Raw genomic sequence first — 27791 nt, 5'->3', positions numbered from 1 at the left:
TGCTTCATCGACAGGAAAAAGCTGATCATGAGTAAGAACACTGCTTTTGCAAAGTTCTGGCCGCTCCACTGAACAGCAATCACATCCACAAATATTTGAAAATAATTGAAGAAGAATGTTTCTCCTTTTCCTGGCCTCAAACATTTCTGAAAGCAGCAACGTGACATCATATGCTTCCAGCGATCTAAAACCTGAATATCTGGTCTCGTTTTCCAAAAAAGTGATCTTGTCACATGAGGGAAGTTAAAGGCTCACCTTTGAACTGAAAGGTCTTATAGAACATAGAACAGTACAGCACAGAACAGGCCCTTCGGCCCTCAATGTTGTGCCGAGCCATGATCACCCTACTCAAACCCACATATCCACCCTATACCCGTAACACAATAACCCCCCCCCCTTAACCTTACTTTTTTTTTATTAGAACACTACGGGCAATTTAGCATGGCCAATCCACCTAACCCGCACATCTTTGGACTGTGGGAGGAAACCGGAGCACCCGGAGGAAACCCACGCACACAGGGGGAGGACGTGCAGACTCCACACAGACAGTGACCCAGCCGGGAATCGAACCTGGGACCCTGGAGCTGTGAAGCATTTATGCTAACCACCATGCTACCCTGCTGCCCCTAAAATGAAATGAAAATCGCTTATTGTCACGAGTATCCTTCAATGAAGTTACTGTGAAAAGCCCCTAGTCGCCACATTCCGGCGCCTGTCCGGGGAGGCTGGTACGGGAATCGAACCGTGCTGCTGGCCTGCTTGGTCTGCTTTATAAGCCAGCGATTTAGCCTTGTGAGCTAAACCAGCCTCATTTATGAAGCATTACGTGCAGAAACAAGCAATCAAACGGCAAGTTTTTTTCACCACAGTAAGTAAAAGCATGGAATTAGAAAACAGATCAAAATACACACACACACACACACACACACACACACACACACACACACTTTTTTGCCGACTGCTTTTCCATATTCTTCCCTATCCCAAATGCACTTCTTAAAACAATGTGCAAAGCAGGTCCATCAGCCAATCGAGCTCCATTTCCATGGAAACCTATAATCCCGCCCACCACTGCACATCATTATTCCAGAGGATTGATATCGGTCGCTGTGGAGTTCTTTATAAACTATATTTATATTGTTTTACATTTTGTGAAATTAAGTCCCCTACAAAAATCGATTGGAGTACAGAGGAGTAGCAAAATATTATAACGTGTACAATGAAAGGCTTCAATAAATTATGACTCTAATATTGCATTGGGTGAAATAGCACTTGAGGAAAATAAGGTCCATTTATATTTGTATTGGTAAACGTTAGAAATAAGGTATCCTTTTAAGTGGGTTTAATTGAATGTTTCTGTGCCTGGAAGGGTTTAGTGAGATTCATGCTGGACAAGGGTGCTTGTAGGTGTAGGAACTGGTTAAGTTCCAAGTGTGTTTCTATTGTGCTTGGAGGGGGCTACAGCTTGAAGGGTAAATAAATTAGCCAGCATAGGTTTGCAGTGTTGCTTAGCAACTGGGGCCTTGGAAAGTTGAGAAGCTTTTACGTTTTAGTTTTAGCTGAATTTGTGGGCAGTCGGAGACAGGATTTCACGGATTGAACTTCCTTGAACTCTGCCAGAGGAAAGACCGGACAGAATGGGAGCTGCAAAGAGACAGGCTCCTTTAAGTACAAGTTATTGTTCAGATAACCAGGGAACTGGGACAGAAAGAGTCTTTAAGATGACTGGATTCAGACAACAGGGACAATTGTTCAGAAGAATTCAAGGAAAAGTAAGACAAAAAGTGTTCAGAATTAAAGGGGCAATTGCAGTAACTAGATTTAAAGTGGAACAGCAGACTTCAGAGGTCAATGAAATATCTGATGCCAGTTTAGTAGCGTATGAAAATTAAGAGTTAAAGCAATTGTGAGCAGTTTGCACAGTCGTCAAGACATAGAAATTCTAAAGAGGTTGCCATGACAGTTTAATCCGCCACAGAGAACGGGGTAGCATCTTTAAAGGGCACCCTGAACTGAACAGCCTCCAGACCCCACCACGGCGGTATCCCTACCCCACTGCAACGGATATCACCAGCCCCCTCCTCCCACCATGACATGAATCGTTTTGTCCCCCACCCGACCCACAATCTTTGCGGCTGGGCAACTCTCGCCCCCCCCCCCCCCCCCGCAAACCCTGACAATCATCACCCTCCTCCCTCTGCCAACCACCGTGGAAGTATTGCCGCCCTCCTACCACCACCCCAGCCCCTCAAAAGCTACTCCACCCTGTGCATGCAGGTTCCCCCTCACTGTCCACTTTCCTCCACCCCCCCCCCCCCAAACAATGGGGCTAACATGAGGACTCACCCCTGACACCAGTTGGTACTGACAGGCTGGCATAGTGTCAACCTGGAAGTGCAACCTTTTGCCAGGGCACTGCCCAGATTGCCCCCCTCCCACCCCAGGCACTATACTTACCTTTGCGTCCCTGGATGGACCCGCTTGACTGAATCACATTTTGCCAGGCTTGTTGTAAACCTCACCGACAGATATTCAGTGGGATGGGGGGGGGGGGGGGGGGGGGTGGGGGGGTATTATGTGGCGGGGCAGCCTCTTTTGTGGGCAGGAACCTTGTGACATCACAGGCGAGGGGTGGGGAATCCCGATTCTCTCTGGATTCTGTGCCCGCATCGCCCCCCTCTGCGAGTTTAATGAAACCATTGCAGCTTAAGATGCACTCTGCAATCCATATTCATCCTAAAACAGGTGTGCAATTGTTAAGGTAAGGGGGTGGTAAAGGCTTATTGAATCAAAATCCAATTTTCCATGTTTAAGAAATGTTTTTTTTCTTGTTGTTAAACCTCATTAGTGCTCCTGTCACCATGTTTTATTCAAAATGACAGTCCATGGCAGTAAAGCTTCCATTCTGTGATCTCCCTCTCCGGGGATAACATTAAGTGGGATTGTAACATATTTATAGTACAGAAACCGACCCTCCTGTCCAGTAGGTCCACTAAATGAGCTGACATCACCATTCTTTTCTCAGTCATGTGCTTGCCTAACTTCACCTTGAATACATCTTGGCAATTCATCTGAACGCCTCCCTTGGCAAAGAGTTCCACACCCTCAAAATTGGATTTAATAGTGGCCATCTTGGATTTATGACCCATAGTCCTGGTGTCTCCTGCAAGTGGAAACATCTCCAAGATTCTGGAAGGTTTTAATAGGAAAATATTTCATCAGGTCAGCCCTCGGGAGAAAAAAGCATCACCGTATTCAATCTTTCCTGATGAGCGTAAATTCTCAGTTCTGCTATCACTCTGGTAAACCTTTCTTTTTTGCGCCTTTTCTGATGCATTTGAAAAGTCTGGAGCAGAACTGTTTGCAGGACTCCCCAAGTGTGGTCTACATTTACACGCATACAGAGGACAGTAAAACTGAGATTGGGAATGCAAGCGGAGGAAAGTTAACAAATATAAGCTCACGGCCTTCCAGTCTGACACAAATCATAAAGGGAAAGGAAGGCCCACATTTCAATAGACACGGAAACCACTGGAAAAAGTGCAAGATCCGAGATTTAACGGCAACAGCCACGTGTTCCTGTTTCAATAAGCTTGTTCATTCAATTACTTCACAAAGATTAAACTGTCAACAATGGGTCGCCAAGGTCTGATTAATAGAGGACCAGAATCCTGTGAGCCAATGATGTCAGCATTCGAGAGGCAGCATGTTCGTTAGGCATCCTGTCTCATACAACAAACGGTAGCAACTTCAACAAACAGAAATCTGGGTACAAAGTTGGGAATAAATATCCCAGGAACCATGAATCTTTGTGCTGGAATGGCTTGTTTGGAGTATTCGGTCACCGAGGAATTTTTAATCTTGGGGGGCATTCTGAGGGAAAAGTGTACGGAACCAAACGTGAATGAACGGGGCGTTTTAAAATACTTCTTTCACCAGGACAAATCTGACTGAAGAAAAAATACTTCTACAGATTGAAATAGAATAGTTCTCAAGAGAGCTGGGATGGGCCTGAGCTGCAAAAAGGTGCTATCAAAGCAACGAACCAGGCAGTGGGGGGACTGAACAACTCGGGTGTAATAGTCAAATCTTTTCCCATGTTATCACACAGGGCCAATGAAGGATCTGCATGGGCTGATTCAGGAGGACTCCCAGGATGTGGCCTAGCTTTTACATGACTCCTTCGCATTATCTAGAGGACTGATGCCGACTTAGCAATGAGTCATAATGGAACAGTGGACCATTACAATAGTGATTTCTGTGGTGCAGCCGGATGTGGTTGGTTCAACCATTTATTCACCATATCAAGTCACCATGCCTTAGTCTTGAGGGTGTAGAAATATGGGCTGACTTTGGGGGCAGTGGTGGGGGGAGAATGGCGAGGAGTAAAGGGCATCAATGGTGCAAGTGAGGGTGATTGATCAACGGGTGCAGAAATGTAGTGGTGAGCAGAGGATCAAAGGCTCAGCAGTTTGGATTTTTAACGTGAAGACGGTTTCTCCAGAAGCAGAGACAGAAGGAAGGGCTGGGGTGGGAAGGGATGGGGCAGAGGAAGAGGAGATGGGTAGAGAGTGATACAAAAGGAAGTGATCAGAGATGGCCTTCTCTCCAAGTGACGGCTATGATAGAAATAGTGAGGCCACGAGGTGGCAAGGTCTCAGAGGTGGCTGTGAGACCTCGGTTTTGGAGGAAAGGACAAAAAGAGGGCAATGGACTCAGAAAAGCGAGAACATGATCAATTGAGCTTGAAATCACAGGTGGTTGAGAAGTTGCTCAGTGCAAAGGCGGAGAGGAGAAAGCAGAGAGAACATTTTTAATGCTGCTTGGGTGGGCGATGAGAAATGAGGGGGGTGGAACAAAGCGCGATGCTCAAAGGAGCAGCAAATGCCCAACATTCTGAAGGGGCACATGGAGAATAGACACTGAAAGTAAAAAAATGAAATGAAAATCGCTTATGGTCACGAATAGGCTTCAATGAAGTTGCTGTGAAAAGCCCCTAGCCGCCACATTCCGGCGCCTGTTCGGGGAGGTTGGTACGGGAATTGAACCGTGCTGCTGGCCTGCTTGGTCTGCTTTCAAAGCCAGCGATTTAGCCCAGTGAGCTAAACCAGCCCCTGAAAGTCGGTAAAATCCACAGTCAGCAACGGGAGGGTTAAATTGGAAAGGGAAAAACGTTGATAACATTAGTGCCCTGAGAAAGAGAGAGTAAGATGGGGCAATTGCTGTACGAAAGGAGGCAGTGAAAAGTACTTTGATGACCCTTTGGAGGATGTCAAGAGAGGCAGAGCAAAGGAGGAAGCTGCAGGCTTATACAAAAGGCAGTAAAATCTGAAAGGGCAGCAGGCATGTCCAAAGGTCAAAGAAAACTGGAGGGTTGCAATAGAGATTTGGGAGAGCAGAATAACTCTGAAAGCAGAAATGAAAGGAGACATAAAACAACAGAGGGGTCTAGGAGGTGCAAAGACAAAATTAAAACAGCAGAAAAAATGGCAGTCATCATAGAATCCTGACAGTGCAGGAGGCCATTCAGCCCATCGAATCTATACCGGCCCTTAGAAAGGACAGTCTACTTAAGCCCTTACCTCCACCCTATCCTCGTAACCCAGTAACCCCACCTACCCTTTCTGGATACTAAGGAACAATTTAGCGTGGCAAATCCACCTAACCTGTACATCTTTGGACTGTGGGAGGAAACCGGAGCACCCGGAGGAAACCCACGCAGAACGTGCAGACTCCGCACAGACAGTGACCCAAGGCTGGAATTGAACCCGGCCCTTGGAGCTGTGAGGCAGCTGTGCGAACCACAGTCAAAATGCACATGCAAACGGATACAAGGAAATTTCAATTACATTTGCTTAATTACATTGATATGAAACCTGATATTAACAGGGATTGGATAGAGGTCAACAGGAGGGAGTCGAGAGTTGAAGTCAGACGGTGTGTAGTGGAATAAGCTTGATGTAGGTAGGGTGCAGCTGGCATCAACTATATGTTGTTTAAGTTTGAAGGCAAGGTGTGCCAGGCAAGTGAAGTCCAGAGTATTGAAGGATGCTCAAATGGAGGTATTTCCACGAGGAAGTGCAGACTGTTGCACAAAGATGGCAAAGTTGGAGGTCACCGTACAATTCAGAATTGCCAAAGAAGGGTATTTTGATGCAAGGTTCCAAGACTGGTTACATTTTAAAAGACCGGGCAAGAGGGGTCTTCCAGATTCACCTCACCTTGCAAACCTGGGATTAGCTGGCGGGGGTTTCCAATGCTAGGAAACTGGAACACACAAACAGGAAGCAGCAGAGACCATCTCAATACCACTGACACACCAGTGGCAACAGGGCCTGGACCAGAACTCTGTTCTGGCGATGTTGGGCAGGTTCTCTCACCTGTGACCATTACACTATCGGGCATGGCTTGGACCTGTGAATCAGACCTGAATCAGAACTCTGTTCTGGTGATGTTGGACAGGTTCTCTCACCTGTGACCATTACACTATCGGGCATGGCTTGGACCTGTGAATATTTTTCATGTTTGTATCGATCAATGATTGAAAACAGCTCAGAATTTCAGAGATCAGAGGACAACTGGTAAACTTTGCTCCTCCTTTACAACCCTTGAATCACTCAGGTTGGTTGCTGTAGTGTGCCCATTCTCACGAACGCAGAACAGCACCTAGCCAATTGCCAGAAATACTGTACCTCATGCGAAATGCACTCACGTGTTCCACAAGTCATACTGCCCCACAAGCCAGACCAAGTTAATCATTGATACAGGCCTCACAAACACCGATTCCAAAAGCAGGAGATTCACAGCTCCCAACTAGAAAATCAAGTCAATGATACTTGAGCCACCTTAAGAATCTTCCAAATGCAGAATGCCCCAAGTTAAAGAAAACTTCAGCAAAGTGAAAGAAAGGGAACGTGTAACCATACACCCCCCCACCCCCACCCCCCACCTCGCTGAACATACAGATATACAGCTGATCCATAGTAGCCCCTGAAACAGTTTATCGTTCAGTAAACGGCAAGAATAGAAACCATACTACCTGTGCCAGTGCATGGGCCATCAAACCCCTCCCTTCCTGCTCCCATTTCTCCTGCAGCTGAATGCCAAGTGGGAATGCTGACACACGGCTCCAGTACAGCTGTTTGCACATGGGTACGTAACACACACACACCACCTTTGCAGGGTCAGTTATACAGTACTTTAGGCTAAAAACAAACCCCTTCAGCCAGGTGTAGATGGGGGGGGGCGGGGGGCGGGGGGGGGAAGGAAAGCAGAGAAAGGCTTGCACTCTTCAGCTGTGAACAAATGAAATGTGGTTGAACTCTCTGGCCACTCAAGTATTGCAGCAGCTGCGACACATGTCACGTGATCAGTGTTCAGCGTCTGATTTCAAAGACGCAAACACACCAGACAAACAGAACAATACTGGCAGTTTGCCGTAATCCTTTGAGGACGTATGGTATTTGTTTTCTTCACCCCCCCCCCCCCCCCCCTCCTTGCTCCACGCAGCACACACTTGCCTACAATTAATAGCAGCAGGTTAGCTTACACAGAACACATTGGGACAAAATGTACGTCAAATGGGTCAGGTTTCAATATATTTCCCTTCTCCTTTTCTCTTCGATGACCCATTCTAAAACTTATGTTGCTGGCAGGAAAGTTGAATCTTTCCATGCAACTAAAAGGGCAACTCCATGCTGGAATCTATATTAAGAAAACATGCTGGAGTAAAGCACCAAGGGATTCCCCTGCTTAGACAACTCAGCCAGAATTGGCAAAACGTTACCTCCTCAGACATTCAAAGCATTAATGTGGATACTAATTAGTAACCTAGATTCAGATTTGTGCCTAATCAGCTGCTGAATGCCAGTACAGGGTAAGCATCCCTGATCCAAAATGCTTGGGGACAGTGTATCGGATTTTGGAATATACTGCGCAGGAGCAGTGCACGCTGGGTACTGTGCGTGTGCAGTACACGCTGGCTACTGTGCGTGTGTGGTGCGCGCTGGGAACTGTGCATGTGCAGTGCGCTGGGAACTGTACGTGTGCGGTGCACGTTGGGAACTGTGCATGTGCGGTGCGCGCTGGGAACTGTGCATGTGCGGTACGCATTGGGAACTACGCATGTGCGGAGCGCGTTGGAAACTGCATGTGCAGAGCGTGTTGGGAACTATGCATGTGCGGTGCGCGCTGGGAACTGTGCATGTGCGGTACGCATTGGGAACTACGCATGTGCGGAGCGCGTTGGAAACTGCATGTGCAGAGCGTGTTGGGAACTATGCGTGTGCGGTGCGCGCTGGGAACTGTGCATGTGCGGTGCGCGCTGGGAACTGTGCATGTGCGGTGCGCGCTGGGAACTGTGCATGTGCGGTGCGCGCTGAGAACTGTGCATGTGCGGTGCGTATTGGGAACTGTGCATGTGCAGAGCGTGTTGGGAACTATGCATGTGCAGTGCGCGTTGGGAACTGTGCATGTGCAGTGCGTGTTGGGAACTATGCATGTGCAGTGCGCGTTGGGAACTGTGCATGTGCGATGCGCGTTGGGAACTGTGCGGTGCACGTTGGGAACTGTGCGTGTGTGGTGCGCGTTCGGAACTGTGCATGTGCAGTGCGCACTGGGAACTGTGCATGTGCGGTGCGCGTTGCAAACTGTCATGTGTGGTGAGTGTTGGGAACTGCGCATGTGCAGAGCGTGTTGGGAATTATGCTTGGACGGTGAGTGTTGGGAACTGTGCATGTGCGGTGCGCATTGGGAACTGTGCACGTGCATTGCACCTGGGGAACTGCGCATGTGCGGTACGCGCTGGGAACTGCGCATGTGCGGTAGGTGCCGGGAACTGTGCACATGCGGTGCGCGTTGGGAACTGTGCATGTGCGGTGCACGCTGGGAACTAACTGTGCATGTGCAGAGCGTGTTGGAAACTGTGTGCATGTGCGGTGCGTGTTGGGAACTATGCATGTGCAGTACACGCTGGGAACTGTGCACGTGCGGTACGCCCTGGGAACTGTGCATGTGCGGTGCGTGTTGGGAACTGTGCATGTGCGATGCGCGTTGGGAACTGTGCATGTGCGGTGCGCATTGGGAACTGTCTGTGCATGTGCGGTGCGTGTTGGGAACTGTGCATGTGCGATGCGCGTTGGGAACTGTGCATGTGCGGTGCGCATTGGGAACTGTCTGTGCATGTGCGGTGTGTGTTGGGAACTGTGCATGTGCGGTACACGCTGGGAACTGTGCATGTGTGGTGCGCGCTGGGAACTGTGCATGTGTGGTGCGCGCTGGGAACTGCTCATGTGCGGTACGCTCTGGGAACTGTGCACGTGCGGTGCGCCTTGGGAACTGTGCGTGTGCGGTGAGTGTGGGAACTGTGCGTGTGTGGTGCGCCTTGGGAACTGTGCGTGTGCGGTGAGTGTGGGAACTGTGCGTATGTGGTGCGCCTTGGGAACTGTGCGTATGTGGTGCGCCTTGGGAACTGTGCGTATGTGGTGCGCCTTGGGAACTGTGCGTATGTGGTGCGCCTTGGGAACTGTGCGTGTGTGGTGCGCCTTGGGAACTGTGCGTGTATGGTGCGTGTGGGAACTGTGCGTATGTGGTGCGCCGTGGGAACTGTGCGTATGTGGTGCGCCGTGGGAACTGTGCGTGTGTGGTGCGCCTTGGGAACTGTGCGTGTGTGGTGAGTGTGGGAACTGTGCGTGTGCGGTGCGCCGTGGGAACTGTGCGTGTGTGGTGCGCCTTGGGAACTGTGCGTGTGTGGTGCGCCTTGGGAACTGTGCGTATGTGGTGCGCCTTGGGAACTGTGCGTGTGTGGTGCGTGTGGGAACTGTGCGTGTGCGGTGCGTGTGGGAACTGTGCGTGTGCGGTGCGCCTTGGGAACTGTGCGTGTGCGGTGCGCCTTGGGAACTGTGCGTATGTGGTGCGCCTTGGGAACTGTGCGTGTGTGGTGCGCCTTGGGAACTGTGCGTGTATGGTGCGCCGTGGGAACTGTGCGTATGTGGTGCGCCTTGGGAACTGTGCGTGTGTGGTGCACCTTGGGAACTGTGCGTATGTGGTGCGCCTTGGGAACTGTGCGTGTATGGTGCGCCGTGGGAACTGTGCGTATGTGGTGCGCCTTGGGAACTGTGCGTGTGTGGTGCACCTTGGGAACTGTGCGTATGTGGTGCGCCTTGGGAACTGTGCGTGTGTGGTGCGCCTTGGGAACTGTGCGTATGTGGTGCGCCTTGGGAACTGTGCGTGTGCGGTGCGTGTGGGAACTGTGCGTGTATGGTGCGCCTTGGGAACTGTGCGTGTGCGGTGCGTGTGGGAACTGTGCGTGTGCGGTGCGCCTTGGGAACTGTGCGTATGTGGTGCGCCTTGGGAACTGTGCGTATGTGGTGCACCTTGGGAACTGTGCGTATGTGGTGCGCCTTGGGAACTGTGCGTGTGCGGTGTGTGTGGGAACTGTGCGTATGTGGTGCGCCTTGGGAACTGTGCGTGTGCGGTGTGTGTGGGAACTGTGCGTATGTGGTGCGTGTGGGAACTGTGCGTGTGCGGTGCGTGTGGGAACTGTGCGTGTGTGGTGCGCCTTGGGAACTGTGCGTATGTGGTGCGCCTTGGGAACTGTGCGTGTGCGGTGCGTGTGGGAACTGTGCGTGTGTGGTGCGCCTTGGGAACTGTGCGTATGTGGTGCGTGTGGGAACTGTGCGTGTGCGGTGAGTGTGGGAACTGTGCGTGTGCGGTGAGTGTGGGAACTGTGCGTGTGCGGTGAGTGTGGGAACTGTGCGTGTGCGGTGAGTGTGGGAACTGTGCGTGTGCGGTGAGTGTGGGAACTGTGCGTGTGCGGTGAGTGTGGGAACTGTGCGTGTGCGGTGAGTGTGGGAACTGTGCGTGTGCGGTGAGTGTGGGAACTGTCCGTGTGCGGTGAGTGTGGGAACTGTGCGTGTGCGGTGCGCCTTGGGAACTGTGCGTGTGTGGCGCGTGTGGGAACTGTGCGTGTGTGGTGCGCCGTGGGAACTGTGCGTGTGTGGTGCGCCTTGGGAACTGTGCGTGTGTGGTGCGCCGTTGGAACTGTGCGTGTGTGGCGCGTGTGGGAACTGTGCGTGTGTGGTGCGCCGTGGGAACTGTGCGTGTGTGGTGCGCCTTGGGAACTGTGCGTGTGTGGTGAGTGTGGGAACTGTGCGTGTGTGGTGCGCCGTGGGAACTGTGCGTATGTGGTGCGCCTTGGGAACTGTGCGTGTGTGGTGCGCCTTGGGAACTGTGCGTGTGTGGTGCGCCGTGGGAACTGTGCGTGTGTGGTGCGCCGTGGGAACTGTGCGTATGTGGTGCGCCGTGGGAACTGTGCGTGTGCGGTGCGTGTGGGAACTGTGCGTATGTGGTGAGTGTGGGAACTGTGCGTATGTGGTGCGCCTTGGGAACTGTGCGTATGTGGTGAGTGTGGGAACTGTGCGTATGTGGTGCGCCTTGGGAACTGTGCGTGTGTGGTGCGCCTTGGGAACTGTGCGTGTGTGGTGCGCCTTGGGAACTGTGCGTGTGTGGTGAGTGTGGGAACTGTGCGTATGTGGTGCGCCTTGGGAACTGTGCGTGTGTGGTGCGCCGTGGGAACTGTGCGTGTGTGGTGAGTGTGGGAACTGTGCGTATGTGGTGCGCCTTGGGAACTGTGCGTGTGCGGTGCGCCGTGGGAACTGTGCGTGTGTGGTGCGCCTTGGGAACTGTGCGTGTGTGGTGCGCCTTGGGAACTGTGCGTGTGTGGTGCGCCGTGGGAACTGTGCGTATGTGGTGCGCCGTGGGAACTGTGCGTGTGTGGTGCGCCGTGGGAACTGTGCGTGTGTGGTGCGCCGTGGGAACTGTGCGTATGTGGTGCGCCGTGGGAACTGTGCGTGTGTGGTGCGCCGTGGGAACTGTGCGTGTGTGGTGCGCCTTGGGAACTGTGCGTGTGCGGTGCGCCTTGGGAACTGTGCGTGTGTGGTGCGCCGTGGGAACTGTGCGTGTGCGGTGCGCCTTGGGAACTGTGCGTGTGTGGTGCGCCGTGGGAACTGTGCGTGTGCGGTGCGCCTTGGGAACTGTGCGTGTGTGGTGCGTGTGGGAACTGTGCGTGTGCGGTGCGTGTGGGAACTGTACGTGTGTGGTGCGTGTGGGAACTGTACGTGTGTGGTGCGTGTGGGAACTGTGCGTGTGTGGTGCGTGTGGGAACTGTGCGTGTGTGGTGCGCCTTGGGAACTGTGCGTGTGTGGTGCGCCGTGGGAACTGTGCGTGTGTGGTGCGCCTTCTGAACTGTACGTGTGTGGTGCGTGTGGGAACTGTGCGTATGTGGTGCGCCTTGGGAACTGTGCGTGTGCGGTGCGCCGTGGGAACTGTACGTGTGTGGTGCGTGTGGGAACTGTGCGTGTGCGGTGCGCCGTGGGAACTGTGCGTGTGTGGTGCGCCTTGGGAACTGTGCGTGTGCGGTGCGCCTTGGGAACTGTACGTGTGTGGTGCGTGTGGGAACTGTGCGTGTGTGGTGCGCCTTTTGAACTGTGCGTGTGTGGTGCGCCTTTTGAACTGTGCGTGTGTGGTGCGCGTTGTGAAGTGTGCGTCGCCTCGGAGCCTTGTGGAATTTCCCATTCGTGATGTCACGTTGCTCGGATAAAGTGCAGCGTTTGGATTTTTTCGATTTTCGGATAAGAGTGCTGAAGCTGTATTGTTGTTTGCCATTATTTACAGGCTCACGGTCTGGAGGACTTTTCTGCAGCCATTTTTACAGGGTTGACCAGAGCCCCATATTGCAATGGCCGTGATCCAGTGCCTGAGATGCAATCACCGGTTTCCATTCTGACTTAACCAGTCAGAGCCAGAGGATGACCTGCAGAGGTTTCTCTTCCCACTCCCACATTGTCGTGGAGTTGCCCCAGGGCCGATCCGTGGCCTCCTCCTATTCCTTACCTTCAGGCTGTTCCTCGACGACAGCATCCGAAAACACATCAGGTTCCACAGGTACACCAACGACAACCAGTTTCATCTTCCCAATAACTCCCTCAATCCTCCCACTATCTTTAATTTGTCACACTGCTTGTCTGACACAACATTTGGAGAGCAGAAATTTCCTACAACGGCATTGAAGCCATTGCCTTTAGTTACTGTAACAAACAGCATTCGCTAGCCCCCAAATCCATCCCTCTCTCTGGTAACTGCCCAAGACTGCACCTGAACATTTGCGACCTTGGTCTTGAGGTTCTGGCCACTTAAGGCTGCCTCCTCCCATTTCTCTGAGATCGCTCAGTCTCGTTGCTGCGTTAGCTTCTATATTGCTGAAACCCTCATCCATGCCTGTGTTATCACTGGACTCAATTAATCCAGTTCCCTCCTTGCATTTTGCTCTCCCAAAAAATATGAGCTGATCGAAAACTCTGCTGCCCATATCCTAACTTGCACCAAGTGCTGTTCACCTGTCACTCCTCTCTCCATGGTGCCTGACTTAGCAGTGCAGTTTGGTGTCAAATTCTGCTTGATAATGCTCCAATGAAGCACTCTGGCACATTTTAGTCAGCTGTTGTTGTAATTACTATGCAATTCCTTTCGGCAATGGTCCAAGATCTGTGTCTTGATGCCAGAGCCAATGAAAATGAAATGAAAATCGCTTATTGTCACGAGTAGGCTTCGATGAAGTTACTGTGAAAAGCCCCTAGTCGCCACATTCCGGCGCCTGTCCGGGGAGGCTGATACGGGAATCGAACCGTGCTGCTGGCCTGCTTGGTCTGCTTTATAAGCCAGCGATTTAGCCTTGTGAGCTAAACCAGCCCCTCTCTGGGGCCACTCTCTGGCCAAGCACAAAGAACTTTCAGCACCTTACTGGTAAACAGCCTTTTGTGGTCCAGTGTTCAAGCCAGATTTTACCCAACCATATTGCGTTTAATCCAAGGCCCAAAGTAATGAGAGCAGCATGTATAACCAGGTGCAAAGCAGATACTTTACCCAAATGTTTCCCTCCAATTACTGTTGAAGAATGTGTTAGCCATGAGAAACTATCTTCCACAACAAAGCCAAAGTGTGATTGATTACAAACCGTCTGCCAAGTTACCGTCTGGCCCTCTTTTCTCACCACAGCAACTACACCAGATTATATGCTGGTGAACAACTCCCATCATGTCCAAAAAACACATTTTCCCATGGCCTGCTGAAAAACCAGGGCAATATCACCATTTCTTGCACTTTGTGTCTTCGAGCATTTGTGCTTGCATTGCGCCAACTGGGTGTGCAAAAAGAGGGTGATGAGGATGTATTTGTACATGACATCTTGAAGGTGTGCTTCATGCTGAATAATGATTTTCAATCCACTGGCTAGAAATCCAATGTGTTTATAAAAAGCTGTTTTGTTTTAATTCAGAAAGACGAAAGTGATTTGAACACAGCCCACGATGGCCAATTTTCACTATGATCTATTCCTGCTCATTGGAGGGCAGTCAGGTTATCTTTAAAACCCTTCAAAGACAATGGCTTCAGGGCAGCGTGAAGGCCTCACATCTCCTGTCACATCAGGTGGGTTATTAAGCTGAATTGCTTGGAAAGTGGGACCCTGACTTGTGTTTGAAGCAGGGCGGAGGACAGGCAGTCAAAGGGAAAGGCCTGTGGAGTCCCTTCTGCTTCCTTTTCATAGATCATAGAATTTACAGTGCAGAAGGAGGCCATTCGGCCCATCGAGTCTGCACCGGCTCTTGGAAAGAGCACCCTACCCAAGTTCAACACCTCCACCCTATCCCCATAACCCAGTAACCCCACCCAACACTAAGGGCAATTTTGGACACAAAGGCCAATTTATCACGGCCAATCCACCTAACCTGCACATCTTTGGACTGTGGGAGGAAACCGGAGCACCCGGAGGAAACCCACGCACACACGGGGAGGATGTGCAGACTCCGCACAGACAGTGACCCGAGCCGGGAATCGAATCTGGGACCCTGGTGCTGTGAAGCCATTTTTCTATCCACAATGCTACCGTGCTGCCCTTAAATCTTCAACCCATTGACTGAGCTTGGAGTCCTATTTGCTGACTGTCTTCATGCAGGGACTCCTTGCTGCAGTCAGATTTCTGAAAAGTTTCCAGATCAACAGCACAGAGTCCTGAAGAACAACCAACTCAGTTGTCCGCATCTTCAAATCGGAAGCAGAGAGACCATCAAATTCAGCCTGAAGCTGGTCGAATTACCAAGTGACAGGCTATATACTATTCTAGTTCTTCATGGACTCGAATTTGGCTGAGCATATTGGTATTGTAATCTGTAGTTGTGTGTGCGCGCGCTGGTACGTATGAAAATCAATGCATACTTTATTATTTCACTTCCATCAGTTTAAGTATATAATAAAGCTCACAGTGAAAGTCAAGAAAAACTCACATCTTGGGTTCTTGCATGATCACAATGTGTAGACAGGTAAACTCGCTGAATCAACAAGCATATCCTTCTCAAGACAAAAAAAACCTTTGTGGCTAAACGCATGGCGATGAGCTGCAGGGGTCGCAGGTAAAACGTGCGCAGACCCGACCTGCCCAACAGTCCCCCCCCTGGCCATCCCACTAGTCCCCCCCCAGCCCTCGTGGAAGCCCCCCCCCCCCCCCCCGGCCATCCCACTAGTCCCCCCCCCCCCCCCCCCAGCCCTCGTGGAAGCCCCCCCACCCCGGCCAGAAGCATGGTTCCCGGCCGACTCTGGTGGTGCTGGATACAGTCTGCAGCCGCCACACTGGCTTGCCGATCGCTGAGACCACACATCAACCATTCGGTCAGGAACTCAGCCCATCGGGGGGCGGGCCTTCAGGTGAAGCGCCAATGCTGTTCCAACGGCGTGCTGACGCCATTTCGGAGGGGGCGGAGGGTAGAAAAGGGGTGTCAAACAGGCGCCGTCGATTTGGACATCGGAAGAGAGTCTCCGCCCAATCGCAGATTCCAAAATCCACGTCGGGGTGCCTCCCGCCCACTGGCTCGCAGCTCACTAAAGTCTCACATTTAAAATTCGTACCCTTGTGTTCGAATCTCGCATTGGTCTGGCCCGTGTCCCAGATGTACCTCAGAACACTGAATGGCACAAACTGCTCGATTTATTCTCAATTTACCAGGGCAATCTGCTGCCTTTCTGTCACAATAGGCAGACGATGGGACAAGAAACGCAAGAACACTGGAGGAGGGGGCCATTCAGCCCATCGAGCCTGCTCTGCCATTCAAACAGATGATGGCTGATCAACATGGGAAGACAGACTTGAGTGCAAGACCTGAACAGAAGAGGAAAGTGCTCGGTGCCATAAATGTCATGTGCAAATGTAAAGCGGGCTCTCCCAGTATTACCAACTCCACTTCTGCACAGCATGAACAAAATGGATCAGGGCATATATTCTGCCTTTGCTAGCCTAGCTGCTTTGTTTTTGATTGAACACTTTCATAGAATTTCATAGAATTTACAGTGCAGAAGGAGGCCATTCGGCCCATCGAGTCTGCACCGGCTCTTGGAAAGAGCACCCTAACCAAGGTCAATACCTCCACCCTATCCCCATAACCCAGTAACCCCACCCAACACTAAGGGCAATTTTGGACACTAAGGGCAATTTATCATGGCCAATCCACCTAACCTGCACATCTTTGGACTGTGGGAGGAAACCAGAGCACCCGGAGGAAACCCACGCAGACACGGGGAGGACGTGCAGACTCCGCACAGACAGTGACCCAAGCTGGAATCAAACCTGGGACCCTGGAGCTGTGAAGCAATTATGCTATCCACAATGCTACCGTGCTGCCCTACAATGCTGCCCTACAATGCTACAGTGCTGCCCTACAATGCTACCGTGCTGCCCTACAATGCTACCGTGCTGCCCTACAATGCTACCGTGCTGCCCTACAATGCTGCCCTACAATGCTACCGTGCTGCCCTACAATGCTACCGTGCTGCCCTACAATGCTACTGTGCTGCCCTACAATGCTACCGTGCTGCCCTACAATGCTACCGTGCTGCCCTACAATGCTACCGTGCTGCCCATCTTCCCATTAGCCACAACACTTGATAGCCAAGAGTTGCAAACTGAGTTAGATGTTCAACTGTACTCCAATTTTCTCAAAAAGGGGAGTGGCTACTCTCCTTGACGGCCATTTTTACACAATTTGGTTTGTTTAGTGATTGAACAGCAGGATAAGGCAAAATAGCAGAGCCTGAACCAGTCGCTCAAGAAACAGTTTGAATGGCAAATAGGGAAATTTTCCACAGGACTATTCCTGGACATGGCTTCCCAAAACATGTTAAAACAAATAGCAGGGCCTTTGTGATCGAATTTCCCAGTTCTGGAGTGTACACGGAGTTTCCGACGCCATGAGTCCTGCCACACAAGGGTCTGTGGTTTCTGATATATGCTCTGCTGTTTACTGTCCACATGCGTTTTCTATTCTTGTGTGTGAATGATATCTCAGTTTAGTCTCAACACCCACTCCAAAATTTTGACCACAATCAGGTCTGTATCACAAGTATAAAGCTTTCACACCACCGATCTTTTGAGGTAGCAAGTCAACTTAAACAAAGTCTTTCTGTTCAAAATTCCTCTCTGAGAATTAGTACAAATAGAACTTAAAAGTTTTTTTTTTAAACGTCAAGACAATGCACTGACTGGATAATGCATTTTCTGTGGACCAGTGTGACTGAACATGATTGGAAGTAATGTACATACTCGTATAGGTGCTGCAGAGGCTTGACACAAAGACCACTAAACAATCACATTTAGGCAGCACATTCTCACCTTCTCAACTACACGCTTACATTCCACAGCAAATAATATTTAACATTTATTGCTCTCCACAGCACACATGTGGGGGCTGGTTTAGCACACTGGGCTAACTCGCTGGCTTTTCAAGCGGACCAAGGCAGGTCAGCAGCACCGTTCAATTTCCGTACCAGCCTCCCCGAACAGGCGCCGGAATGTGGCGACTAGGGGCTTTTCACAGTAACTTCATTGAAGCCTACTCGTGACAATAAGCCATTTTCATTTCATTTTCATACATTCGGTTACCCATAGCATGCTATTCGATTTGGACCAATTGTACTGTTAATCCCCAAATCCCTATTGCTTGCACTTTGGAAGCTCTTTAGCTCTGAAGTGGCTTTAAAAATAAAAATGACTTGCCAGAACAGTCTCTTGTGCTCCCCTCAGCTTGTACCCACAGTTTCTCCTCAGATCCAATTGTGGGTCGCACAGGGAGATTTGGAGTCAAGTCCTTCAAACTGAACCATTTTATTATGGCTAACACCCTTGATACATCTGATGCTAATTTTCCCTTTTCATTTTGCAAAGAACTCATACAATTTCATTTTGCAAAACAGCAAAGAAAAATAATTCTGCATGACTGTAATTTTACTCTAATCAGCTCAGCACATTTCCTGCGAGTCTCCAAATATCTACCTTATCTGCAGGAGATGAGACAAAATCTCTGGTGCTTAAGTCAGTAACTGTGATGTAAACAGTTAATTCCCCAATATTCACCAACACCTTACCTCCAGTGCAAGTTCCTGAACATGCTGAAACAGGTCCAGGTCTTTCTCCGTCACCACGTCCTTGCTCAGTGATTGGTCATCCTCGTTTTCAAGTTTGCAGCCCCACGAGTTCAGATTGTCTGCGGATTCGAGAAAAAGAGAATATTAATCAAGGACTTTCCTCTCGTTATCAATAATGCAATAATCTTTGCCTTGAGAGGCGCAGATTGAGAACGGACAACCTCAATGGGTTAATATAGCTGCTAAATATTAATGAAGCAACACAGCGACATTTATGCCCTCAAATCTAAAACGCTGTAACCAATCGGGGATAAATTTAACAACAGCCGAGCTGTCAATTAGATTGGACTTGGGGCGTTTTGCAACTACTGCTGGTTCCACCTGGAGTTTCGTCCATCCTTTTCTAACAGAGCAGCAGGCAAGTCAGCTACAATCAGATACTCGACAGCCAACACAGGAGACATCAAACATGGTGCCTAGGTAGCTGAGCACTCGACTCCAAACGACAAGTTTCACCGCACGCAGGCCGAGGGTCGGGTGGAAGCCGCCTCTTTTCGATGGTCCACCACCATTTTTCAGCTGACAGAGTGAGGTCAGGCAGTCCGAGACTCTGAGTACATGTGCCTTCCCATTTCCCTTTCACTGGAAAAGCACCTCACAGCTCTGTTTGGTGTACCCTTCGTACTGGAGAGCTAAGATCAGGAACTCACCACTGATAAGGATGACAAAGAATATTAACACACTGACATGACAGAAGCCTGGATCACTGAAGAAAGAAAAAGAACAGCCCAATACAGTCAATGTAAAGTAGAAAAAATGTCAGCAAGCAAGGCAGCAAATATTAAAGGCAACAAGAGACACAGCAGAAGGCGGTAACAGCTGAAATTAAAGACTCTGATGGGTACATAACCAAAGACGAAAGTGACAATGAAGCACTCAGTTAGTTGTGAGGATTGTTCTGCTCTTGCTCAGTTCAGTACTTTCCCTTCGAAATGGAGGTTCCTACATCGAACCAAAAAACAGCAAACCATAATAGCCTCAAACGCTGGCGTGCCCGCCTCACACGCTGGTGCGCCAGCCTCAAACACTGGCGCGCCTGCCTCACACGCTGGCGCGCCAGCCTCACAAGCTGGTGCACCAGCCTCAAACGCTGGCGCGCCCGCCTCGCACGTGGGTGCGCCAGCCTCGGACGCTGGGGGAATTGTTACCCCGATTCATTGAAGTCAAACAGAGCAACAGGTTAAATGCAAGGCTGAAAAACAGTAGTGTGGGAGGCAGGAATCTTGATTCATTTCGCATGAGCACCGATGGAACAGGGGGCTGTTCCACTGGGGAAGACCCACCCAAAGGCAAGGGTTAGTCCAAGAAGAACTGCGATTTTCAATACATGAAGGGGTTCGGTAGTAAATTCAAAATCAATAAGAGCAAAATAGTAATTTGGGTAAAAAATATGCAGAATGGGTGAATAAGAGACAGAAATTGGAAGAAAGGGAATGGGGTATTTGTGACATGGATGACATTGGGGAAAAATGGAAAATAATTCAAGTTAAAGACACTATATTTGTAGGCGCAAAACCTTCAGAACCAAACAGATGAATAGGACAGACAGGAATAAATGGAGACAAGTTTGCAGAGTGACCAGGGTTGGGAAATAAATATCCCAAGGTTTTTTAAAAAGGACGGCAAAATGGAAAAAGAGGAGATGCCCTGATAATTAAGGATGAGATAAAGATAATAAGGGAGAAAAAAAATCTGAGCTTGAACAAATTGAGAATAGAATCAGTTTGGGTGGAACGAGGAAATAAGGCAGAAATGCACGGGGGTGGTTTATACATCTCTGAACAGCAGTTACAGGGTCAGAGAAGATGGAATAGGAAAGATGGGCATTTAGCGAGGGGTAAACACAGTCCTTCGGAAGAACGTTCATCAACTCGACAAACATCATTTTCAGTAATCATGCGGAGGATGAGTTCATGGGACGCAATCAAGATTGTTTTCTGGGTCAGTTTCTTAGTTCTCAGCAAAGGAACGAGCTGTTTTGGATCCAGCACTGTGCAGTGGGGCAAGGCTAATTAATTCCTGAAGAGGGATTCAGAGTATCAGCATTTTATATGGAGTAAGAGTTACTGCTGAAACAAGGTTTTAAATTGGGATTTTTCGAAAGTATTCACACAGAGGCTCTGGCTTAGAAGTGGGCTCATGGAATTGGGAGAAATGTATTATCGTAGATTGTGTGGTGGGCAATGATCATTCTCAGTTGAGCAACCTCCTCAAGTGGACTACTCAAAGAACAGGTACATGCCTCAGTGAGTTACTACCAACATCCATGTTGGGAGGCCGGTTTTGCTCAGTTGCCAGTTCATGAGGCAGAGCAGAGCCAACAGCGAGGGTTCAATCCTTGTACCGACTGAGGGTTACCCGTGTCGGCCTCGTCTTGTCAACCTTGCCCCTCGCCTGAGGTGTGCTGACCTTCAGGTTAAATCACCACCAGTCGGCTTTCTCCCTCAAAGGGGAAAGCAGCCATGACTTAAGTTGAGGGAATGGAGTGAAATGTATTAAAGTTTGTTCACGATACTTTCTCACACTATGTGGGGAAACTGGTGAAGAACTGATCAAAGTCAGCGGGCAAGAATTTTGCAGCTGGAACATAACGTGGAAAATTCTGAAATGAATCAATTTGGGAGGAGAAAATAGGAAAACAGAATACTTGTGAGACTGTAAAATTTGTATTCAAAGGGATCTGGGTGTCCTTGAACGCAAGTCAGAGTAAGTTAACCTGCAGGTGTAGCAACTAATTAGGGAAAAAAATAGCATGTTGTCCTTCATTACAAACAAAATGGCATATACACCGAAAGACGTCTTACTTCAATTGTGCAGGGTCTTGGTCAGATCACAATGGCAGTGGGTACAGCTCATTTCTGGCCTGAAAAGCCAAAGCCTATATTCCCAAGAGGTAAATCTCATTGAAATATAGACATTTTTTCCCAGGGCTTGACAAGATAGATGCTTAGAGGACATTTTGTCTGGCTGGAGAGTCAGGACCTGTAGGAACCTGCTCAGGATAGGAGGGCAGCCTTTCAGGACCAAGATGAAGAATAATTTATTGACATAAAAGGGATGTGAACCTTGGGAATTCGCTACTCCAGCGGATTGCCCTCATTCATTGTGTATTTTTTGGTTGCTGAGTGAACCGAGGCTTATGGGGAGTGTGTGGGAAGGTATCTGAGGGAGGAGATTGGTTTTGAGCTCACTGAATGGCACAGCGGGCTTGGGGAGGTGTTTGGCAAATGGCCTACTGCTCCTATTTCTTGCGCTCCTGTTTAAAGTTCGACTTGTCTCACACATGATAGAAAGGTGTCGGAAAGGTCAGATTTATTCCTAATCCTACAAATCCTAATCAGCTGAAATGCTTTGAATAAAAAAGCAAGAGGCGACTAGATGCAATTCTATGCAATACAGAAAATACTCTGCAAGTGACCTGGCCTGATCAATCTGCATGTGACCAGATTTCAATCGGCCAACTCTACCTTGGGAATATTTTCCAATCTTAATCAATATCCCCCTCATGCCATGAAAGGGACGCCCAGCAGCAGAGTCACTTCCGCAGGTCTCTTCAAATATTTTTTATGCCACTTCTCATTTCCAGTCCAGTGGTGGCAAGTCATGCGGCCAGACACTTGGTGTTGCAAACCCACGCCCTTCCCAAAAAGTGCTTGAAAGACGAGTCAATTTAATGGGTGCAATGGTTACATGAAGGGCAGTCTGAAATTCAGATCGGAAACAACAGCAGATCTGTCAGTATTTGACAACGGTTGTGAAGAAGGGTCTCGACAAAATGATAAATCTGCCTTTACTCTTTCAAATTCTGATGGACCTGCTGCGTGCTTTTGGTTTCTATTTTAGTTGCTGAAATGAGACGGTGCTGAGCTACCTTCATGGCATAAGCCCCAAGCCCTCCCCCCTTCGGAAAGACAACAGCGACTACCTGAAGCACCCCAGAAAAAGCGCAATGAAAAGCCAATTTCTAGTGCTAGCGATGCATAATGGCATGGCATTGACTTCTTACCCTTGTCCTCGGCACTTTTACTCCTTTCTAATTCCACGGTCCCCTTCCTGTGCCAAAGGATCGTCTTTCCATGTCTCATTTTACACCGGCTGCCCCTTATTGGTTTCTCTCTCACAGAAAACGGCAGGAAGTAATGAGAGTGAAGTTTAGCCGCCGTTTCTACAGATGTACTCAGTCGGAGGAACGGTGAGATTTGCAAAGGGCAACTGTTTTTCATGCTAGTGGTCCAATTGCTTGGGCGAACAGTGTTATCAATGGAAGCAAGGCAAGGTTCGCAAGGTGTAAGGCAAGGAGGAGTTAACTCAGCATCTGCTTCGTCAGAGAGTTTGGGGGGATAAAGAGAGGGAGGAGAGTCAACTGGTTCCTTTCTTAACCTAGGCATTCTGCACATAGTTAACTGGCCAGTGAATGTCTGCTTACTGCAGTTATCAAGAGGGCTAGTACAAGAAGATGGTTTGATGTTACTAGTGTGGCACCCGAGTGCTGGGAAAGAAACTTCAGGTGATACTGGGCATGCAGGGATTAATGAGGTCAGTGCAGTACCTGTGGGCCATGTGCTGCTGTCAGAAGTGCTTGATTTTCGTGGCCCCTTTTTCTTGAGCCTGTATTGCTCAGCTAAGTCCAGGAGTTCACCCCGTGGCTTGCGGCCATCAGGTGAAGGGGTGAAGAATTTGCTAAGGCCATCAATGAGCCCTTTGGTTTTCTTGTTCATTTTCAGCCGGGAAGATTTGGTGGTGCGCGAGTTCGAAGTGCTCAGTCCATCCAACCGTCCCGATTTCGATGAGGGGATTGCTGAAATTTTGCGTTTGCGTCCCCGACCAGGACTTTGTCTCCCTTTGTCAAATGGCTGGGATCCTTTTGATCTGTGGAAAGAGAAAACAGCATCCGTGTTCTGTTATTCAAAGAGCATCTTCCCTGACTGCACGAAACACTTTTATAAAATGCAGGTCATCCCGCCAGTAAGCCAAATAAAACCCGGAATCAATTTATAATTCACAAATACCTGCACAAAAGTGGTGAAGATATGGTGAAGATTACTATGTAAAGTTGAAGTGCATGGGATTACGGGTAGTGTCTGGAGATGGATAGAAAACTGGTTAGCAAACAGGATTCAAAAAGTTGGAATAAATGAGTCTTTTTGTGATTGGCAGGAGTGACTAGTGGGAGCTGTGCTCGGACCCCAACTGTTCACATTGTATATTAATGAATTGGACGAAGGACGAAATGTATTATTTCCAAATTTGCAGATGATACAAAGGAGGGTGAGCTGTGAGGATGCAGAGATGCTTCAGCGGGATTTGCACAGGCTGAGTGAGTGGGTACATGCGGGGTAGATGCTGCATAATGTGGATAAATGTGAAGTTATCTGCTTCGGCAGCAAAAACAGGAAGGCAGATTATTATTTGAATGGGTGTAAATTGAGAGAAATGGATACTCGGCGAGACCTTGGTGTCCTCGTGCATCAGTCGCTGAAAGTAAGCGTGCAGGTACAGCAGGCAGTAAATATGCGAAATGTTATCAGCCTTCTTAGCGAGAGGATTTGAGTATAGGAATAGAGATGTTTTATTGCAATTGTATGGGGCATTGGTGCGGCCACGCCTGGAGTATTGTGTGCAGTTTTGGGGTCCTTATCTGAGGAAGGATGTTCTTGCTATGGTGGGAGGGCAGCGAAGGTTTACCAGGCTGTTTCCTGGGATGGCGGGACTGTCATATGAGGAGAGACTAAGTCGGTGAGGATTACATTCATTGGAGTTTAGAAGAGTGAGAGGGGATCTCATAGAAACTTACAAAATTCTAACAGGATTGGACAGGGTAGATTCAGAATGAATGTTCCCGATGGTGGGGGAGTCCAGAAGTAGATGTCATAGTTTGAGGATAAGGGGCAAACCTTTTAGGACTGAGGTGAGGAGAAATTTCTTCACCCAGAGAGATGAATCGGTGGAACTCACAACCACAGAAAGTAGTTGAGGCCAAAATGTTGTGTAGTTTCAGGAAGGAATTAATTTGCCTCTTGGGGCTAAAGGGATCGAGGGATATTGGGAGGGGGGAAAGGGGGGAGCGCGGGGGGAGAGACAGTATCAGGATATTGAACCTGATGACCAACCATGATCATAATGATGGGCAGAGAAGGCTCTCAGGGCCTTCCCCGGCCTCTGTTTTCTACATAGGTTTCTCAGTAGCTCCACGACACCACCTGCTGGTTAATACCACTGTGGTTGGCACCTGTCTCACAGCGCCAGGGACCTGGGTTCGATTCCGGCCTTGGGTACCTTCTCCCAGTGTCTGCGTGGGTTTCCACCGGGTGCTGCAGTTTCCTCCCATGGTCCAAAGATGTCCAGGTTAGGCATATTAACCATGATCAATGCGTATGATGACAGGATAGGGCGGGGGAGTGGGTCTCGGTAGAGTGCTCTGTTGGAGGGTTTACTGCAGACCCGATGGGCTGAATGGCCTCCTTCTGCACTGAAGGGCTTCCGTGAACACGCATCACATTTTTGTTGAGTATTTTAAAGGGTAACCATATCTTTAAGAGTAACCAGAGGAATAGACAGAAGTGCTCTAATAAATATGGCGATTCTAATGGTACAACCCAGGAGCTGGATAGATGGTGCTTTGCTCTTCACCTTCCGTCAGTATCATGCAGCCTCTCATTGCCAGGATAAATGCATTTCATTTATTGTCGGGTAACATTCCTGACATGACGTTTCGTTCTTTTTCTCTTCAAACAAATTGGGCAATCTGAGGGCTGATGAGGACAGCTGGTCTGAATAGTGTGAAATACTACTGCAAATGGTTTGGGAGGGGCTGTTCTGTGGTGCTAGCTATCACACACCAAGTGGGATGCAATCAATATTTCAGAAGGGGTTTATTGTGAGGAACCCAAGTATTAGAAGCCAACAAATTGGACCAAGGGGCGTGGTTGAATGGTCTCAGTTCATTTGTATAGTTTACGCAAATGCTCCATTGGTAAAACTGCAACACGTCTCAATAAACAGGAGTATAAAGGAGTATTGCGCAGGGTGTTTAGCACTGTTGCCTCACAGCTCCAGGGACCAGGGTTCAATTCTGACCTCAGGTGACTATATGTGTGGAGTTTGCATATTCTTCCCGTGTCTGCGTGGGTTTCCTCCGGGTGCTCCGGTTTCCTCCCACAGTCCAAGGATGTGCGGGTTATGTGGATTGGCCTTAGTGTCCAAAAAAGGTTAGGTGGAGTTACTGGTTTACGGGGATAAGGTGGAGGCGTGGGCTTAAGTAGGGTGCTCTTTCCAAGGCTGCTGCAGACTTGATGGGCCGAATGGCCTCCTTCTGCACTGTAGATTCCATGATTGGACTGCACACAGAACAATACTTTTCACTGTACCTCGGTACACGTGACAATAAACCAAATCAAATCAATCAACCGACAACAAGGGCAGGATTCCTGAGCTTGGCACTGAATGATGAAGTAAAATCAGCTATCAAGCTTTTTGCTTACCCGATTAAACAAATCTGCTCGGGAATATAACAGTTTGTACAATAAATGCAGGAGATTGAGCGATGTATCTGAAAATTGTAAGATGCAGGGCTAGGGCGAGGTTGAGAAGAGTGTGTGGGATTGAACAGTTGATAAAGTTAGTTAAAGGTGCCCTAAACAAAGTTGGAGAAGAGGGTTGGAGGTTCAAGAAACATGTGCAGCAAGGGCAACAAAGCATTCTGAGAGGCAAGATGCCTGAAAGGCTATGGTACCTTGCAGGTTGTCTGAGAATGGAAATGGTAAAGACAGAATGAGGACCAAGCCAGATGCACCATCAATGTTGATTTGTGTCTAAACCTCTGCCCAGCACCTGTAAAATCAGGGTCTACCACACTGCTGAGGGGAAATTGCTGATTCTAAATAGATATCGCAGCAACACTTCATACAACACAATGTTTTGTAACGTACACTTCCTGATTCAATTTGCTTCAACTTCAGCAAAGCAAATTCACTCTTGCAGCAAACTCTCAAATTGCAGGTACCAGTATCACCAGCTCCAAGTCATCACTGTCGCCTGCAAACAAAATGGAAATGACGCCATTCCTAACCGGATCTATGTAAGAAAGTACAAGGCCAAAAGTAGTTTGTTAACTTCTTGTTGAACCTCAAGTTCCAACCTGTGCATTTTGTCCGATGCTGTTCAACTGCTTCATCAACAGCTTGCATTGTGTTATGGCTTCGACATAATAAAACGTTGTACGGTGCTTGACAAGTCACAAATAAACTTTGACTGAACCACAGGAGGAGATATTAGGCCAAATGACCAAAAGCTGAGTCAAACAGGTGGATTTGAAGTTCCTTCAATTCCAAATTTAGGACAAGTATAGCTGAAAGCACATCCGCCAGTGGAGCAATTAAAATCGGAGATGGTTGAGGGGCGAGAATTGGAAGAGAAAGAGTGTGGATTGTAAAATTGAGGCATTAAGTAAGTGGGAGCAAAAAGTACAACAACGAGCACGGAGGCGATGGTGAGAGGGATTTAACGTGAGTAACTTGAAGGCAGCAGACTTTTGAATGGCCTCAAAGTTGAGGAGAAGACCAAGATCAGTCACCAAGGGGGCACTGGAATAGTCAAGTCCAAAGATGAGGAAAGCCTGCATGATAGTTTTCGACAATCACAGAATAGTTCCAGCACAGGACATTCGGCCTGTTGAAGGATTCACAATCACCTTTTACATCCTTCTCTTTCAGTGATTGAACCCATCTCCACCACATTCACAGGCAGTTCATCCCAGATCCTGAACACACTGCGTTAAAATGTTGTCATGTCTCCATTGCTCCTTTCTTAATTATTAAATCTGTGTCCTCTGACTCTCGATTCTTCCCCACTCTTGTCCAAACTCATGATTTTGTACACCTCTGTCAAATCTCCTCTCAACCTTCTCTTCTCCGAGGGAATAGTCTAAACTTTGGAACAGGAGTAGGCCATTCAGCCCCTCGAGCCAGCTCCGCCATTCAATGAGATCGTGGCTGATCTGTGACCTAACTCCATATACCTGCCGTTGGCCCACACCGTGATCTCAAGATTTAAAAATCATCAATTGATCTGGCATCAATTTCCCTTCTTAACAGTGAGTTTGAAACCTCTACCATCCTTTGAATGAAGAACCCTAACACCTCTCCTCAATGGTCTGGCATTAATTTTTAAACTAAGCCCCCTCGTTCTGGAATCTCTGACCAGTGGAAACAGTTTATCTTCAGCTCCCCTTGAAGACTTTGATCAAATTACCCCTTAACCATCTAAGT

General features: G+C 48.9%; 1 protein-coding gene across 2 annotated transcripts in view; it reads right to left on the bottom strand.

The window, feature by feature from the left end:
• LOC119957451 (histone acetyltransferase KAT6B-like) overlaps window positions 1-27791 on the bottom strand; it is a 179328-nt gene that overhangs the window by 47945 nt on the left and 103592 nt on the right. Inside the window, exons 7-8 of one of the 2 annotated variants that reach the window (XM_038785526.1) lie at window positions 22532-23394; window positions 18466-18584 (exon numbers count right to left, since the gene is read on the bottom strand). In XM_038785526.1, the coding sequence (XP_038641454.1) occupies window positions 18466-18584; window positions 22532-23394 (982 nt within the window). The remainder of the gene's footprint in view (window positions 1-18465; window positions 18585-22531; window positions 23395-27791) is intronic. The other variant, XM_038785527.1, reaches the window with a different exon arrangement.

The sequence above is a fragment of the Scyliorhinus canicula genome, chromosome 26 (assembly GCF_902713615.1).
Source record: "Scyliorhinus canicula chromosome 26, sScyCan1.1, whole genome shotgun sequence".
In the NCBI taxonomy this organism is placed as follows: domain Eukaryota; kingdom Metazoa; phylum Chordata; class Chondrichthyes; order Carcharhiniformes; family Scyliorhinidae; genus Scyliorhinus; species Scyliorhinus canicula.
This window is presented reverse-complemented; position numbering and strand designations above follow the sequence as displayed.